At 32.5% G+C, this 15,618-nt stretch overlaps 1 protein-coding gene across 4 annotated transcripts; it reads right to left on the bottom strand.

Moving 5' to 3' along the window:
• Positions 1-401: 401 nt before the first annotated feature.
• LOC109801907 (uncharacterized) lies at positions 402-15,170 on the bottom strand. Of its 4 annotated transcripts, none has more exons than XM_083072817.1 (21): positions 14,922-15,170; positions 14,742-14,814; positions 13,948-14,070; positions 13,020-13,189; positions 11,602-11,751; positions 10,621-10,764; positions 9,693-9,750; positions 9,226-9,536; positions 7,880-8,011; positions 7,680-7,799; positions 7,152-7,238; positions 6,893-7,024; positions 6,626-6,746; positions 6,406-6,531; positions 5,386-5,520; positions 4,759-4,898; positions 4,478-4,666; positions 2,726-3,052; positions 2,264-2,389; positions 1,342-1,423; positions 402-828 (listed from the first exon to the last, which is right to left on the bottom strand). In XM_083072817.1, the coding sequence occupies exons 1-19, from the start codon at positions 14,970-14,972 to the stop codon at positions 2,309-2,311; spliced, it is 2,670 nt and encodes an 889-aa protein (XP_082928943.1). In that variant the 5' UTR covers positions 14,973-15,170; the 3' UTR covers positions 402-828; positions 1,342-1,423; positions 2,264-2,308. The 4 variants fall into 4 exon arrangements, with proteins under 4 accessions (XP_082928943.1, XP_082928944.1, XP_082928941.1 ...); XM_083072818.1 differs by having other exon boundaries at positions 4,478-4,618; positions 4,759-4,901; positions 14,922-15,169; XM_083072815.1 differs by having other exon boundaries at positions 4,759-4,901; positions 14,922-15,169.
• Between the last annotated feature and the right edge of the window lie 448 nt (positions 15,171-15,618).

The following is a 15,618-nucleotide window of genomic DNA, read 5'->3' on the forward strand; positions in this document are numbered from 1 at the left end:
CATACTAGGTATTGTCAATTGATACAAGTATCTCAAGTTATATTTTCTTCTAATACATTTAAATATAAAATGAATTATATTATTTGTTTTTACTTATTCGTTTGAAACCCATATCTGTATAAATGCGTTCAGACTGCTTCCGGGGGTAATATATCTCCATTGCTATACCAATATTGATTGTTTCTTTGACATAATATTGATCCTTTTATTATCTGATCATTCGACCAGCAGCTAGCACATAAATACTGTTTAGGAAGTGGTTTGATAGGTTAGCAGCTAGTACATAAATAAACCACTGCTTTGGACGACTTTAAAATGATCCTCAAAATCTCATTATTATGAGACTTTGGTCTTAAATTTGTCTATAGATACAAGCGTTATCTGATTTTGTACGCCTAGTATGATTGTTAAATTACTTTAAATAATTTCATTTAATTTTTAACGTTCTCTTATCATCAAGATTTTGGTGCTATCAGATGTCTTTAGTCGTAACAATATAGTTGTATAGGAAAACGAAAATAAACATGGAGATTATACAGTATTTACTGTGTCTAGGCCATTGGCACTCATCACAAGCCTAACTGGTAGAACAGAACATTGCTATGCTATTGACAAAATTGGAGGCAAAATTTAGATTTCTCCACCGTGAAACATAGCGCCTTGCAAGCAGACCTCAAAATTGCTTGCGAAATAATCCAAAGAAAAGTACGTTGGTATATGAGGATGCCAAGCATGCTCTCTGAGATTCAAAAAACTGATGCCAAGTTGCTCCACTATCAAAGTATGCAAAATATTGCATTCTCCTTAACCATTTTGATCCAGAGTTCACTAAAAATAGAGAGAAAAATTACAACTCAGAACAATCAAAAGACAAAGAACAACATTCAAAATGTATATGTAAGAGGCATATCTATTGAAAACAGTACTTCATTAAAGAATGTGAGAACCATAAATACAGGTCAAACATAAATGCTTAATATTAAAAGTTATTTAGTGGTCACAAGACCATTTTAAAACGTTAATTGCAGTGCTCTGGTTCAGGTATATATATACAGAGAGGGAGAGAGGAAGGGGAAAAAAGAATGTCTTTTGAAAAAGCCATTTTTACAGAAGTGAGAAGTGTAAATCTGAATTATACAACTACTCATGCATGGTTAAGATTTAATGTCATGTGACCATTTAAAAAAGTCATAACTTTTTAAAAAAATATGTATTAATTTTGATCATTCGTAATATAATTAGTGGCCTGGCTCTAACTCCCATTAAAACAATCCCTCACTAGATGCATTTCCAATATAAATATATTCATAAATTGAACACGATTTATGACATATTGCCTACCACAGAGCTTGGTCCATATCCTTCTGCCTAACAATTTGACAACAAAAGGGTCCCTTTTATACCAACTATGTCTGCAAATATCCTGTCATAGACTCAAAAGCATATCAGAACTACCTAATAACTACTTCCATTACTAATCATAATGAAATATATGCATGGATAAATTAAGCAACTAATGGCATTTTTTAATTTTTTATTCATGTTATTTGGTGACCATGGCAATCATGAATAGTTTGATTTATTTGAAGGGCTGAATGCAAACAAATGAAGCAAAAGATTTACTAGCAAGAGTATGCTGAACAAAGTGATATAAAGAAGATAAACATGATATCTCAAAAAAGATTTATAAAAAAAAAAAAAAAAGGGAAGACCAAGACAAAGAAGATGAAAAACATTGATTTGTAAATTCAACAACATTGCAGTTAGGTCATCTTTATGCTGCATGGCTCAATTCAAACTGGTGGACAAACCAATATCATCGTATCTCCATAAAGCACAAATAAGAGGAAAATGAAATTTACTACCTCTAAAGCATGTGTGATTTAGTCCTTGACGACTACTAATGTTTTTAAAATGTGCAAAATAACCCTTTCATAATTAATCCTTAGTTAATTAGTCACGAATTAACTATAGAAGTTTTACTTTGCACAGTTTAGAAACATCAGATAACGAAATGCACCTTATAAATGCCAGCAACTAAATCACACAGAACAAAACTTCAATATTCTAATTTGCCTTTTTCCCTACGGATTATTCTGAAATTCTTGAAGATGTATAATTGTATGGTATACACACTAGACAATGAAATAATGAATTCCAACAGCAATATATAATAAAATGGGTGAGCAATAAGCATGAAGATGAATGATAGGTCAGAAAAATTTGCTAAAGAAATAAAAGTTTTCCGGCTTGAAAAACTTACATGAACCAGTTTCCCACTGCAGAACATCTTTCCTGACCATTGTTGTCATGATAAGAATTTTAGTCGATCAAACGCACATTGTATTTCATGCCTTTCTTCAATTGTCACAATGATCTGCCCTGATGACTAAAACACAAAAAATAATCAAAGGACAATTATAAGTATGCAGCCAAAAAAAGGTGATATAATGGATTAAATGCTAAATGAGCAATATGTATTTGATGCAAAAGATGTGCACATCCCTAGAAAGTTGCACGCCAAAAATCCTCACTGTAGAGGATGTATCTATCTACACACTGGAGTACAAACAATCACAAAATACTAAAAACCTTTACTAAAACTCGCAATTTTGTTGTATTATCCAATGGAAAGAAACTCCTGTAGTAGATAAGTAATATTTATGAACAGCAAGCTTCAAAATAGCAATCAATAGCTCTTTTTCCTCATCAATGTTGAACCTACCTGTAAAGAAAGAACTTGCTGGATGATGTTATCAATATCTTCCTTGAATAAAGACATAATCTGTTGCAATTTAGCATCCTTGTGCATCAATAGAAGTACAGAAGTAATAGCATTCACCCTAATCAAGAAGTTCCTCTCAGGTTGAGCACATTTATCAGATACCAGTGACAAACTACTTTCCGTTATAGCTGATCCCATTCTCTTCAACACAAGACCCATAAGTTTATGGCACCGATCAAACAAGAAAAAGCAAGGTAGGAGATAATAATGCTGAGTACTTGATTGAATGGATAGAGTTCCCCGTTCATCACCATCATCTGGAATGCACTGTGGTACAGTGAAATATATAATTAACCAAAGCACTAAAATCAATTCATATCAGCAAAAATTAAGGTCCATTGCTTTAGGGAAAATAAAAAGAAAAAAATAAGAAAATTATGATAAATTACCAGAAGCACTAACTAGGAAAACATACTAGGAATCTAGCAAAACTTTAAGATATATATATAATAATTAAATCAATTCATGTCGTAAAAATTAAAATTTATAGCTTTAGAAAAGAAAATAAAAAAAAACTATGATAAATTACAAGAAGCACTTACTAGTGTCAGATAACTTAATAGGGATCTAGCAGAATATTTTTTTAAAAAAAGATAATAATTAATAGATGCTGCTAAAGTTAGAAGTACCATGATGAGAAAATGAACAGCCCTTCTAAATTATTTGTTAGGAATAATACCCTTGAGGTTCAAGGGTTAGTTTTATAAACCTACCTTTTTATTATATGGAACGTTCAGCCATAAAAAGTAAATTAATGCAAGATATAAAAAAGAATCTAGTCCTAGTTCAATTTCAATAGTAGGGTGTAAGCACCCATAGAAGATCAAGTTGTTATTTTTTCAATGACTTTGGTTAAAATTGTGATGCTGATATCTGCTGTTAGATAACTCCAAAAACAATTACCAACAAAGTAAAGAAACCAAGATCAATCATCTGAGTAGGTAGAATTTATAAACCATTCCCGCCATCACCTGTAGTACAATAAATTGCTCGATTCTGCATTTCTTTTTAAAAGTTGTTAATCTTTATTTTATATAGTAAGATATTGTACCAATCAATGATAATCTTTATTTTATTTCAAAGACTATTGGGAAATATCCAAATCTCACATCGACTAGAGATTAGGCAATTAAATAGTATATAAATAGAAAGCAATCCTCACCTTACAAGCCGATTTTGTAGGATTGAGTTAGGCTTCAATCCACTATTTTAAGATAATATCATAGCTATCCTAGAGTTTTAAAAATGAGTCACCCACCATTCATTAATACATGCACCATGGACATGAGGGAGTGTATTCAAGTCCCGCCAATCCTAAATCATTAAAAAAGGGTCACCTACCATTTATCCACGTACCAAGCCCAATAGTGCTGGATGTGAGGGGGGTGTATTAGGAAAAATCCAAGTCCCACATCGACTAGAGATTAGGCAATTAAATAGTATATAAATGGAAAGCAACCCTCACCTTACAAGCCGGTTTTGTAGGGTTGAGTTAGGCTTCAATCCACTATTCTAAGAAAGACATTCCAAACATTTTGACTTCAAGACAATTAAGGGCAATTTAACAACAACAAAAAAAAACCTAAAGCATAATTTGGGGTATCCAAAAGAATAAAGTGAGACATTTAGGAGACAATATAGCAGCAAGCTTATATGATGGCTTTTGTCAGAGGATTTTGGCAGCATACTCACCAGCATAGCATCCATCAGATAATCGGAAAGATGATGACCAAGAGTGATAATGCTTTGTTCAGAAAGTCTTGTGGGCTTGGAATCTACTGCAACAAGAATTCTCAGGAGAGAACAACTATTATCCAAAGAAGGCTTTTCAGACTGTGGTACAAAAATATCAGTATGAGAACTCATTCTTCTGGAAAATCTCTAACTGGGCCAACAAGAAGCACCAGAAAAGTAAAATAAGAAAAAATACCAATGCAAAAGAAAGCTAAAAACAAACAATTGTGTCAACTTACTATTTGATCGACTATTACTTTCTCAATCATCTGTAGAACAAGAGAATTGTCACCCATCTGTGCGATGTATGAGCAAAGAACAGTTGTCAATGACTTCAAAGTTTGGCAGATTGGGTCATCCTTAAAACCAGCAGAACCGACTTCTGCAAAATTGAAAAGAATAACATTTCTGATGCCAGAAAACTACCAAAAGTAGGTTAAAAAGATTGACAGACATCTATTTCAATCATTGAAGATAACTAAAGTAACTTTTTCCGGCCTGGGATGAACAAAAACTTCCTAGCAAGTTATACAAATGTAGCAGTGACTATGTATTTTCCTCAATTCAGTAACTTTGCTAGCTCAAGAACATGGAAAGAAGGCAATATAAATATTTTTATTTACAAATTAACCAGCCAGATATAGGTGGTAGGAGTGCAACTTGGATGGATAAGAACAGATGAAAATTAACAAGTCAGAGATGGAAGATATTATGCATTGCCAATTTCAACCCATTCTAGTCCTTTGTGATCAATGCTACTGATCATAATAGACAAAAGAACTAAATTGGAGAAGTGAAACAAGAAATAGATATTATCAGATGTTATAAGTTCAAACAAGTAATTCACATGAATCTTTGTAAGCTACCAGGAGAAACTTTGAAACGCAAGACCAAGGTGATGAAGACACTCAAGTAATCTGCAATTGCTATATGTCCATCTCTATAGGCTGAATGGACAATCTCTACAGTCCTAAATAATACATAGGGATCTAGATCTGAACCTGCAATAAGCCAATAAGTATAAAACAAAATTAATATTCATAAGCTTTAACACAGAAACTTGTACAGCATTTTATACCATTAGTAAAAGGCATTGCCTACATTGCAGAATAAAAGCATTGTTACAGGAAATGACGAAAAGGTACTGTACAAAAGTATCCTCCATTGCATTAACTAATCAAAACATTTATTTCTCAACATCATCACAAAGGGTATTTGTAAGGATCTCTCCAGATAATTCAGGGACTATGTTTTACACATTAGAACTGTCGCTGCAAGATTTACTTTGTGAGGAGTGAGGACTGGGGAAAAGTCCCAACATATCAGCATTACAAGATTTTAACAAACATAAACCACATTTTATACTTCTTGATTGAAAAGTCCTAACTTCATTGTTTAATGTAGGCCATAAAATATATACAAAATAAGGCTGCCAAGTCATACAAATATCTTCTTTTTTATTTGATGACCCAACAATTACATGTTTTTATGATTATTTTATAAATATTACTTGTAAGTTGTAACCTTTGTGGACATAGCTAAAGTAGTTGGAAATTATTTTATAAATATATATACATATATATATTAGAAATTCTCCGCAGACAACTAAATCTTATATTCAACTAATTTAAAGACAACCTCTTCTCTATAGCTGTGTGTTTAAATTTGAATGATAAGCCTTTTAATAACTTGCCATCATGTACGTCGCGATCTCGGTTGCGACAGATGGATCTCGCGACGATGTATCATGGTAAAATTTATAAATATTTCAGATTAACTATGCAAATGATAGTAGGTAACAAGTTAAAGTGAAGAGATGATGAACTAAACATTAATAGAAAAAATATATATTGTTAGTGAAATTTTAAACAAGTGTGAAAGCTTACTTAGGCAACAACAAGCTATTGACTTTAAAATAGGCAGGTCCAAATGGGAGAAATAGTAAAGGGAACATAAAGAGAGCTCTTGAGATTCTCTAGGAAGCCTGAGAAAAGGACCATAACATATCGGTCCTGCAATATAAAAAGTAAAGCAATTAGAAGCCAAATAATAACTCCCACAGGTAGTGTATTATTAATACCAACTAAACAGCATGTTCATATTTACCTCCTTCTTGACATGTACAATAAAAATCTTCCAATGAGTACTGCATGTTGTCATACATGCAAACAAGAGAAGGATTCAACAAAGCACATTGTCCAATACGAAGTTGAAGACGCAAGACGACCTATGATGAACATTGGACGTTTAAGGTAAAGGAGATACTAAATTGCATAATTAAGATCAATACTAAAGCACATTAATCTCACACAATTCAGTCAAATCCAGGAATTTCACATGAAGTACTGCTTTTCAAATGAAAATAATGACTACCTGGGAGCAGGCTGGGTGTTTATCTCCAAGCTGGATAAGCAACAGAGGGAGATATCTAATCCATGCAAGTAAAGCATCTTGAAATTCTAAATTTTCTGGATTGCTAGTCTCCATGGAAAGCATGCTTTGGATCTAGATTTGAACCAAAGACAAAAACATATGTTAATCTGGAAAGAGAGAGGGGGAAAAATATAAATTGCTTTCATAAGATTATCCAAGAGTCAAGGAAGTTCTTGGAATGAGATGAAGCCAAACTTACAGGAGTTAGCATATCTTCAATAGCAGAAAGACAGGCCAACTTCAGCAAGGAACCTGGCATGCTTTCCTTGAATGTCTGGGTAAAAGCCTGCAAGTGCCAGAATTCCATGTTAATAGCGACATTGAAACCTTTATAGGAAAGGATAAACATAAACTTGGAACAAGATGGCATAAAACGAGATAATCACTGCAATGTTCCATTTATTTTCTGTTTTCAGTTTAGTTTATATAATTACACTAACAACAACAATGATATTCACTTTCTTTGTTGTTTTCAAGAATTCACAAGGGAAATGGTGAAAACAAAATCTTGCTTTCACCATATCCTTCACAACATCTTGGAAACATGAAATAATTAAAAATAGGTGACATTTTTTGCAATTATTGACAGGAACATATCAATAGACAATGAAAACAAAGAAGAAACCAAAAGCCACCAAATATTCAAAAATAAGAATATCCAAAATTAATGGCTTCCAAGTTCCACAAAAATAAAATTAATATTTAGAATTCATATGGCAAGTCAAACCTGAAGAAGACGAGATGTCCAATAGCTTGCCCCACGTGAAACAAATTTCGGAATAAATGAAAGGAGATGAACTAAATGCTCTTCCCAGACAGCCTTACCAGACCGTGCAGCCCTGCATAACTGTATACCAACAATTTTTCAGTCAAATTAAGTTGTGGAATAAAACTTAAAAGGGATTAGGTTTAGCATGTTTATCAAACCTTCCCAAGCAGAGCATTTTCAAAAAATTCTAGAAATGTCTCCAACAAATTAGGAGGAAGACACCTCCATTCATTTAATTCAAAGAATATTTTGGCAATGGCCATGTTCAAGTCAAGCAACCTATCACAATCCTGCCAAGCAAAGGAAGAAATAATTAGTTTATTTGAAATTAGAGGAATACCATAGTCCTGATACTCCCCACTCCATGTCACAAATGGAACTAGATCACCATAACAACAGAAAAATGGTAATCCATCACAGAACAATTTAGCGCAGTAAACTAAATTCATTTTTGGAATATAATTGACCATAACATGTCAAATTTGAGGGCTGGTATCCAAAGCAATCAGATTAATCAAGACCAACTCGAGAAATATTGCTAAATGACTTGTCAAAATATAGGGCTAGATGCTTTTGCTTAGACATAAATAATCGTTTTTCAAAGTAGCCAGTTGGAACACTAGACAAGCCTTGTCAAAAGTCATATTTTGTAAGGATCTGATTGCAAGGTATAGGACTTGGAGTCCCACACTGGAAGGATGGGTTTGAGTGTGGAGTTAATAAGGCATTGGGCTCTCCAACTACAACAGCTGCAGATGAGTGGTGCAGGTGGGTTACATTAGCATTGCATTGTTTGTCTAGGACTGGTCAAAGGGATAGCACACAGCTAGCCCACATGGACACTAGTGTTGCGAATCATGGTGGAATGTTAGGATCCAATAGCAAGGTATGGAACATTGGGATTTGGAGTCCCACGTTGGAAGTATGGGATTCTAGTATAGGGTTTATCAGACCTTGGGCTGTCTATCTACAACAACTAGCTTTTGTGATATGGTTTTCCCAAGGTACTTAGCATATTTCTTCAATCTTACAGTTCCAACTATACTTGATATATTTTTCTCACAGAGGAAACTGAACTTTATTTAAGAGAAAAGAGGGAATACAACTATGAGGAAAAGATATCCACCAAAACAGACGTGAGACATGAAAATATTATCACAATCTTTCCTTAGACCTAATTAGGGGAAGACGTGACTTTTTTCAGGGAAACTCCTTGGTTGGCATGCAAAGCAAATTTTTAAGCAATACCTCCTTGTTCTGTGTACTCTGCCTTACCTTCTAAGAAAAATGTCTTTTTCACAGATAACAAAACCCAATAACTATATAACTTAACAAACCATCATATTTGATGAGATGAAGTCAAATTTATGTTGAATAAGTTATCAGAGGGGGAGATAGACAATCTGAACAGTTCTATCTTCTCTACACCCCAATTTTAGGATTATAGTTCTACTCACCAGTGCTCACTAAAGGGTAAAATAAATAAACACAAACACATATATACCTTTTCTGAAAGATGCTCAGCTGGATTGAGAGGAAAAAGTGAAAATAATTTCTTCACAAGCACAGAAGAGATAGTAACATCCTGTACAGCCACATCAGTTCCACCTTGAGAACTTGGGGATTCTGAATCCTTATCAGTCCCATAAGCAATAGACCTAACTATAAGATCTATGCTACGAAGAATGGATACCATACAACCAAAAGACTTCCCTTCAAGACCTTCCGTAGCATGAACCAGTGGAATAAATTCCAGGAAACTATTTATTAATATTGGCACTAGATCCTTCAGTTTCTTTATGTTAAAAGAAAAACCTACACAAACAGATAAAGCATAGAACAAGGCAGTCAATTATTGACAATATAAAAAGCATAACAAATCTTAGATGTTTGAAAATTAAGCAAACTCGTGCAACAGCAGTCAATTAGTTATTTCTTTCAAAATCAAATTGTATTTTCAAGTTAATGTACCATTAGAGCTCACAGACACATCAACTTGAAACGCGTGCAATACCCTTTTTCCAGTATCCTATTAAAATTAGGAAAAGTGTCAGAAATAAATTGATGAATGCAATAACAGAAGATAAAATAAAGACAGCATTAATCACAATGAAATGTTTTACCCAGCAGAAAGTTACTGTTAGGCCTCTTATAAGTAAATATTATAAGAGGAGAGCCAAGACTTTGGTTTTATAATAGGACTGAATTGTTTAGCAGTTATTAATTATTTTAGCAGTTATTGTTATTTTAATTAGGCACTGGGTGCTATTAGTGGGGGCAAGCATAACTGCCTCTAGGCAGTTATTAGCAGAATAAAAAATAGCAGAAGAAGCAGGACAAAAAGTAGGCAGTTTTTTAGTGGTTTCAGGAAGGGAGAGACCAAGCTCTCAAACATCTTGTGAGGAAACCTTTGCACTAAAATCAGTTTACTAAATTTCCTATGTAATTTGTAATTCCGTATCAGTTAAATTGAATAAAATTCAGTCCTTATTCTCATACCAGTTGGTGTATATCAGTTATCCTGTCTGAAATCCAAGAAAAATTAAATCATAAGTCATAACTCCCACCTCTATTTGTAGTATAAGTGTTTGTCCATTACAAATAGTAATGTGTATTATGAATTTATGATTTGTGCATGACTATTAAGTACTACATGTATCCTGGGAAAAAATTACAAGTTCCACATGCAAATAATTCAACCAGTTTAAGCATAAAGCTACTAAGTGGAAATGAAATTAAAAAAGAAAGAGATTTCTAAAGCAAAAAAACAAGGAGGTTTATGTCATGTAAAGAAATTCCAAAGCTTGAATAAAAAGACTGAACAGAGTATTTACAATTATGTTGCCAATTCATCTCACAAAGTCTTACCAATTTTCACAGTTAAATCAAAATAAAATACCTTATTATGAAAATCAGTATCTCTTTTATTCCATGGCAGGAGTGACAAGCAGTGAACCAATCCAGCAAGAGCATCCTTTAGTTTTCCTTTGTCCTGTAAATAGAACTGGTTCTTCCTTAGAATATCCTCGTAATTCTGAAAAATCTGTTAACCATTCAACCAACATAAGTAAGTGAATTCTAAGCATCAAATACAATACAATTACAGGAGATATAATACTCAATATAAGGAACAATTGAAGAATAAAAGTATGCAAATGAAGAATACAACAAAATAACAGGTTAGGACACTGATATGACAATGTTGGCATAGGAACCAATCATGAAAAACCATGGGAAATAGAAATGCAATAAATTGCAGTGTATATTTAAATAACACAACTAAGAAATAAATTACAGTGATTATTTTTTAAGCAGATTTCCTCATACAAGTGTTCAAACTGTAATATAATTAAAAATAAATAAATAAATAAATAAATAAATAAATAAAAAGATGGGGATTCAGAATAAAATGAAGTTGGAAATAAGAATAAGAATATTTAAAATAACAAGGAAATTGCCCCACAAGTTTTAAGCTAGCCATATCTGGGAAAACCATACACAAATCAACGCAAAGTTCTATCAAATCCAAAGATATATAGAAGACTTGGCTTATTTTTCTCTTCCTATTGTTAGGCAACATTTCAGTACAGAAAATGGCATAAAATTCAGAGACCACTTGCATTAAACTGTATAAGATAAGTGTTGACATTATTTAAATAAATAAAAGCTTCACAGTAGAGGTGGATGCAAAATCCAATAACAAGTGCATCAGAAATTGTTAAGGAGCCCACAACATGTATCAAATGAGTAAAACACCTTCAACACTTCCCCCCATCACCATAGAACAAAGAGTTGCATCTTAAAACAAAATATGGTTTCAAGAGGCAATTTTAAGTTCTAACATATTAGTAAAAATTTAAAATATGGCAGATAATATTACCTTTTCTGCATGAGATGAAAAGGAAGGAGGATAAAACTCAAGAATGAGCTCTAAGAAATCAAATGCCATGATTCGGACATCAACCGCCAAATGAGTCATTGCATTAAAAATGTAAGGCATTAATAAAGAAATGATCAGCTCTTGATTATCCTACAAAATAAGAGAGACCAAGAAACAGAATAAGGCAAATGAAGTTTTAAATAGATCAATTTTTACTGTAAATCTGTAATGATATAATCATATAAAGATTACAAGATGCATCAAAGGAAAACAAATTAGATCCTCAGAATCAGAATTCAAAACCAATGAGGATAGCAATCAGCTTCATAGAGTAAGAGTATTGTAGCCAGACAACTTATGCTAATAACCAGAAGCGATATGGCAAAACAAAAATCATGAAAAACCATTATTTGCTTTTTCGTAACAGAAAAAGAGATCCGATTTCCATCTTCTAAGCCCACACTATCTTGTGCTTTTCCTTTAGTGGAAAATAATCAAAATGCATTTTAAATTAAATTAAATGTAAGCACACCTTTGCTAGCTCAGTTTAGAGACAAACTCTCTTTTGAGCTTTTTCAATGTAACAAACATGGTAAGCTATACATGTATCAATCTCTTTTCATTTAATTGCATATTTTAATACTAACATTAGAAGACATGATGATGCAATTGAGGAGTTCTAACTTCTATTTCTAAATTATAACCCCCATCAATATGTGGAAAGATGTTCAAATGATAAAATCTTGCAGGAAATATAATCTTCTAAACAAATAAATGATTGGTTATTTTTCAGAGGCTGAATATTCTGATGTCAGAAGGTCAATATTACCAAATATAATCAAACTAATTTTAGATGAATTGGAAAGTATTATATCCCTGATTGAAATATATTTGAGTTTATTATAGATGAAAATTTTCTCTCTAAAATATTTAAAGTAAGCCAACACGAAATCATAATGACTCAAGTTCTCAACAGCATAGTTTTAGGGTGGATGAGTGATTTATGGAGTAGGATGATAATATTGCACTGCCTGGCTGGAATGTGCATTTGCCAGAGCATGAGTCCACAACTTTTAGTCATAAATTTATTCAACCCCACTTCATGCTAATTGTGGCCTTTTGCTTATAAGATTTTTAAGGGTTCTTCTAGTCCTAGGCTTCCAGCAAGTACTGGGCTACTTGTTTGATGTTCTGTACTTTATCATTCTTTTCTTTTCTCTAGTGTCCCCTGTGCAGCTTGAGGACAATTCTTAATCCACCTGCTTTATATTATTTTCCTTCTTCTGCATGAACTCTTTTTATCAAAATAGGAGGGGAAAAAAAAGCTGCAGCCTACAATACTTTATCCTTCTAAATGACAATGGAGCATCATCCCAATGTGTGAGAAAAGTGATTCAAGTAAACAAAATGAAAATTACCTCTTTACAGCCAGGTAAAATCACTACTTTAAAAAGATCATATAATGATTTTCGAACCACTTTATCATCATCACCAATGCGCTCACGAAGTTTTTCCACAGCAGCATACTTGTGCAACCTCTGTTCTTCTGGATATCTGATGAATAAATCCTTAATACCAATCAATGCATCTGTAATTTAGCGGGTGGAAAAGAAAGAGTATTAATATGAGGATTACCAAATTTAAATAAAGATTGGAATGCTTAACAGGATTAAATAAAGCAATGGAATTAATTTATGATATTACAATTCAAAAAGAATAATAGAATATTAGGTATAGGAACCAGGTCAACACATTAAAGCGATAAAGACATGCCATTAGAGAAACTTCCATAGGATCCAAACAATATAATTAATGACCGCTGAATTTTATTTTTGACAGATTTGGAAATAGTGACTAATATTGACACCATGTTCATGGTCCTAATTTTTTGGCCTTAAGCTTAAACTCAAACCAACCTGACCTTTATCATTCCTGAAATTTTAAAAGCTAAACCAAAACCTAGGTTAGGTGTTTCAGCTCCAGACCAAGGTTCATCAATATTTCAATACATAAAAATGTTCTGTTAATTATAATAACAAAAAATACATTATAATTGTAATAAATAGAGAGAACTATTTAAATAGTTCATACATTAGTCATATTCCCCCCTCATGTTAGTAGCAAGTGCAAAAGTATAACCTGGCTTCTAAATTTTAAGGTTAATAAATAACCTAACAAGTTAATATCTACTGTGCTGAAAACTTTTGTTCAACTCAGCTTATCAAGATTAATCTTTTTGAGGATTTTATTCATTTCAAACATACAGAATTGTTCTATAAAGAATTATTGACACTGATATGCACATTTAAAGGCAATTATATACTGACAATATATTAATATATATACCTCTACGAACTTTTGCATTGTGATGAGACGTTTGCTGGAGAAGTTCTTTTAAAGTCAAACCTTTCTTGTTTACAGCCAAACCAGCTTTCTCTGCCGCTACACTCTGTTCCGGCAGAACAATTGCTGTTGCAGATATGTTGGTTAACTTAAAAGTTATAAAACAATTAAAAAGGAAATTTCATTTGTTAAGTTGTGTGTGTTTAGAAGAGAGATTGGGAGGGAGGGAAGGAGAGAGGGATTTTTTACTACATGAGTTTTAACAGCAGAAGCAGATGAACATTCTTAAACTTCAGAAAAAATATAATGTTCTAGTTTGACAGGATAATCTAGCATTTTATTGGGTTCTTTTTGTGTGAAAACACGACATATGGCAAAGGAAAACACTTCAGAATTCAGATTGTTATTAGCATCAACAAACACAAACTAATTATTAAGTTCATGCAACAAATTTTATCACTACTCTTGCACTTTCCTTTGCCAACATAGAATACAGTAGGGCTGTGCAAAAGAACCAATTAAACTAAACAAATCCATGATCCAAAGCAAATCACAATTCAAAAATCCAAATAATGTAAACAGGTTTTCAAACCAAACCAGTTTATTACTTGTCCATTACCAGTTAGGCCAAAAGCAAAACTAGTATTAAAAAGAAAAAGTGATCTGGTTCAAAATCCAATCCAAACATCTAGTTTTAACTTGGATTTGGTTTGGTTTTACGCAAAACCAAACCATGCATGCCCATTGGTAGATGAACATGTAATGAAACATATCTAAATTTTGGAGCAGAAGGGTACCTTTAGATTTAATTTCAGTATCTGTTGTATTCTTAGGTGGTGGCAGCTTCCTTCCAACCTTTCGCCTTATTTTCTGAAAATTATGAACAAGTGACACATTGTAAAAAACTTTAAAAAAAAAAACACATAAACATAAACATAATCCACATATGAGAGTTGTATCAGGGCCATATGCGAAACCTTAAAATCAACGCCACGTTGTTTCTTGGAGCTGGCTTTAGAACGAGTCATCTTGCACTAAGGAAAAGAAAACCCTAAGGAAAAAATTACAGAAACCACGAGACTGAAGAGTGAGCAGAGGAGATGAAGAAGCACTCGTTTTGGTTGGATTTGTTCAGCTGCGTCTGCGTGTAGGCAGTGAGAGACTTGTTCTCCTCCTTCCTTCACCCTCTGCGGCCGCGCACTAAGCAGTATACTATCTACCTATATCAAAATTAAATATATATTTTATCTTTAGAATATAAATATTATCTTTCATTATTTTTTATTTGTTTTAATATTTTTAACTTCTTATCCTCTTTAATATGAAGTTTTCAGATTTACTTCGATTTTAGTTTTCAAATTTTTATTAATAATAGTTAAAAATATTTTTTTGTCATAGTATTAATTATTTATTATAAATTTAAGATATATTTACATATTCAAAATTATTTACTTACTTATTTTAAGTTTTAATTAGAATATAATATATAATCAAATTATTTATTTATTATAGATTTATTTATATAATGGAAATAATTATTGAATGATTATTTTCAACCTACGCATTTCACTCTATAATACCTTATTATTTTTTTCCTATAAAAAATTCACCTTATGAAATAATCGATAAGAAATCGTATGTCTACTTTTAAATTATTATTCCTTCACGCAAACA

The sequence above is a fragment of the Cajanus cajan genome, chromosome 4 (assembly GCF_000230855.2).
Source record: "Cajanus cajan strain Asha chromosome 4, NIPB_CcT2T_4, whole genome shotgun sequence".
In the NCBI taxonomy this organism is placed as follows: domain Eukaryota; kingdom Viridiplantae; phylum Streptophyta; class Magnoliopsida; order Fabales; family Fabaceae; genus Cajanus; species Cajanus cajan.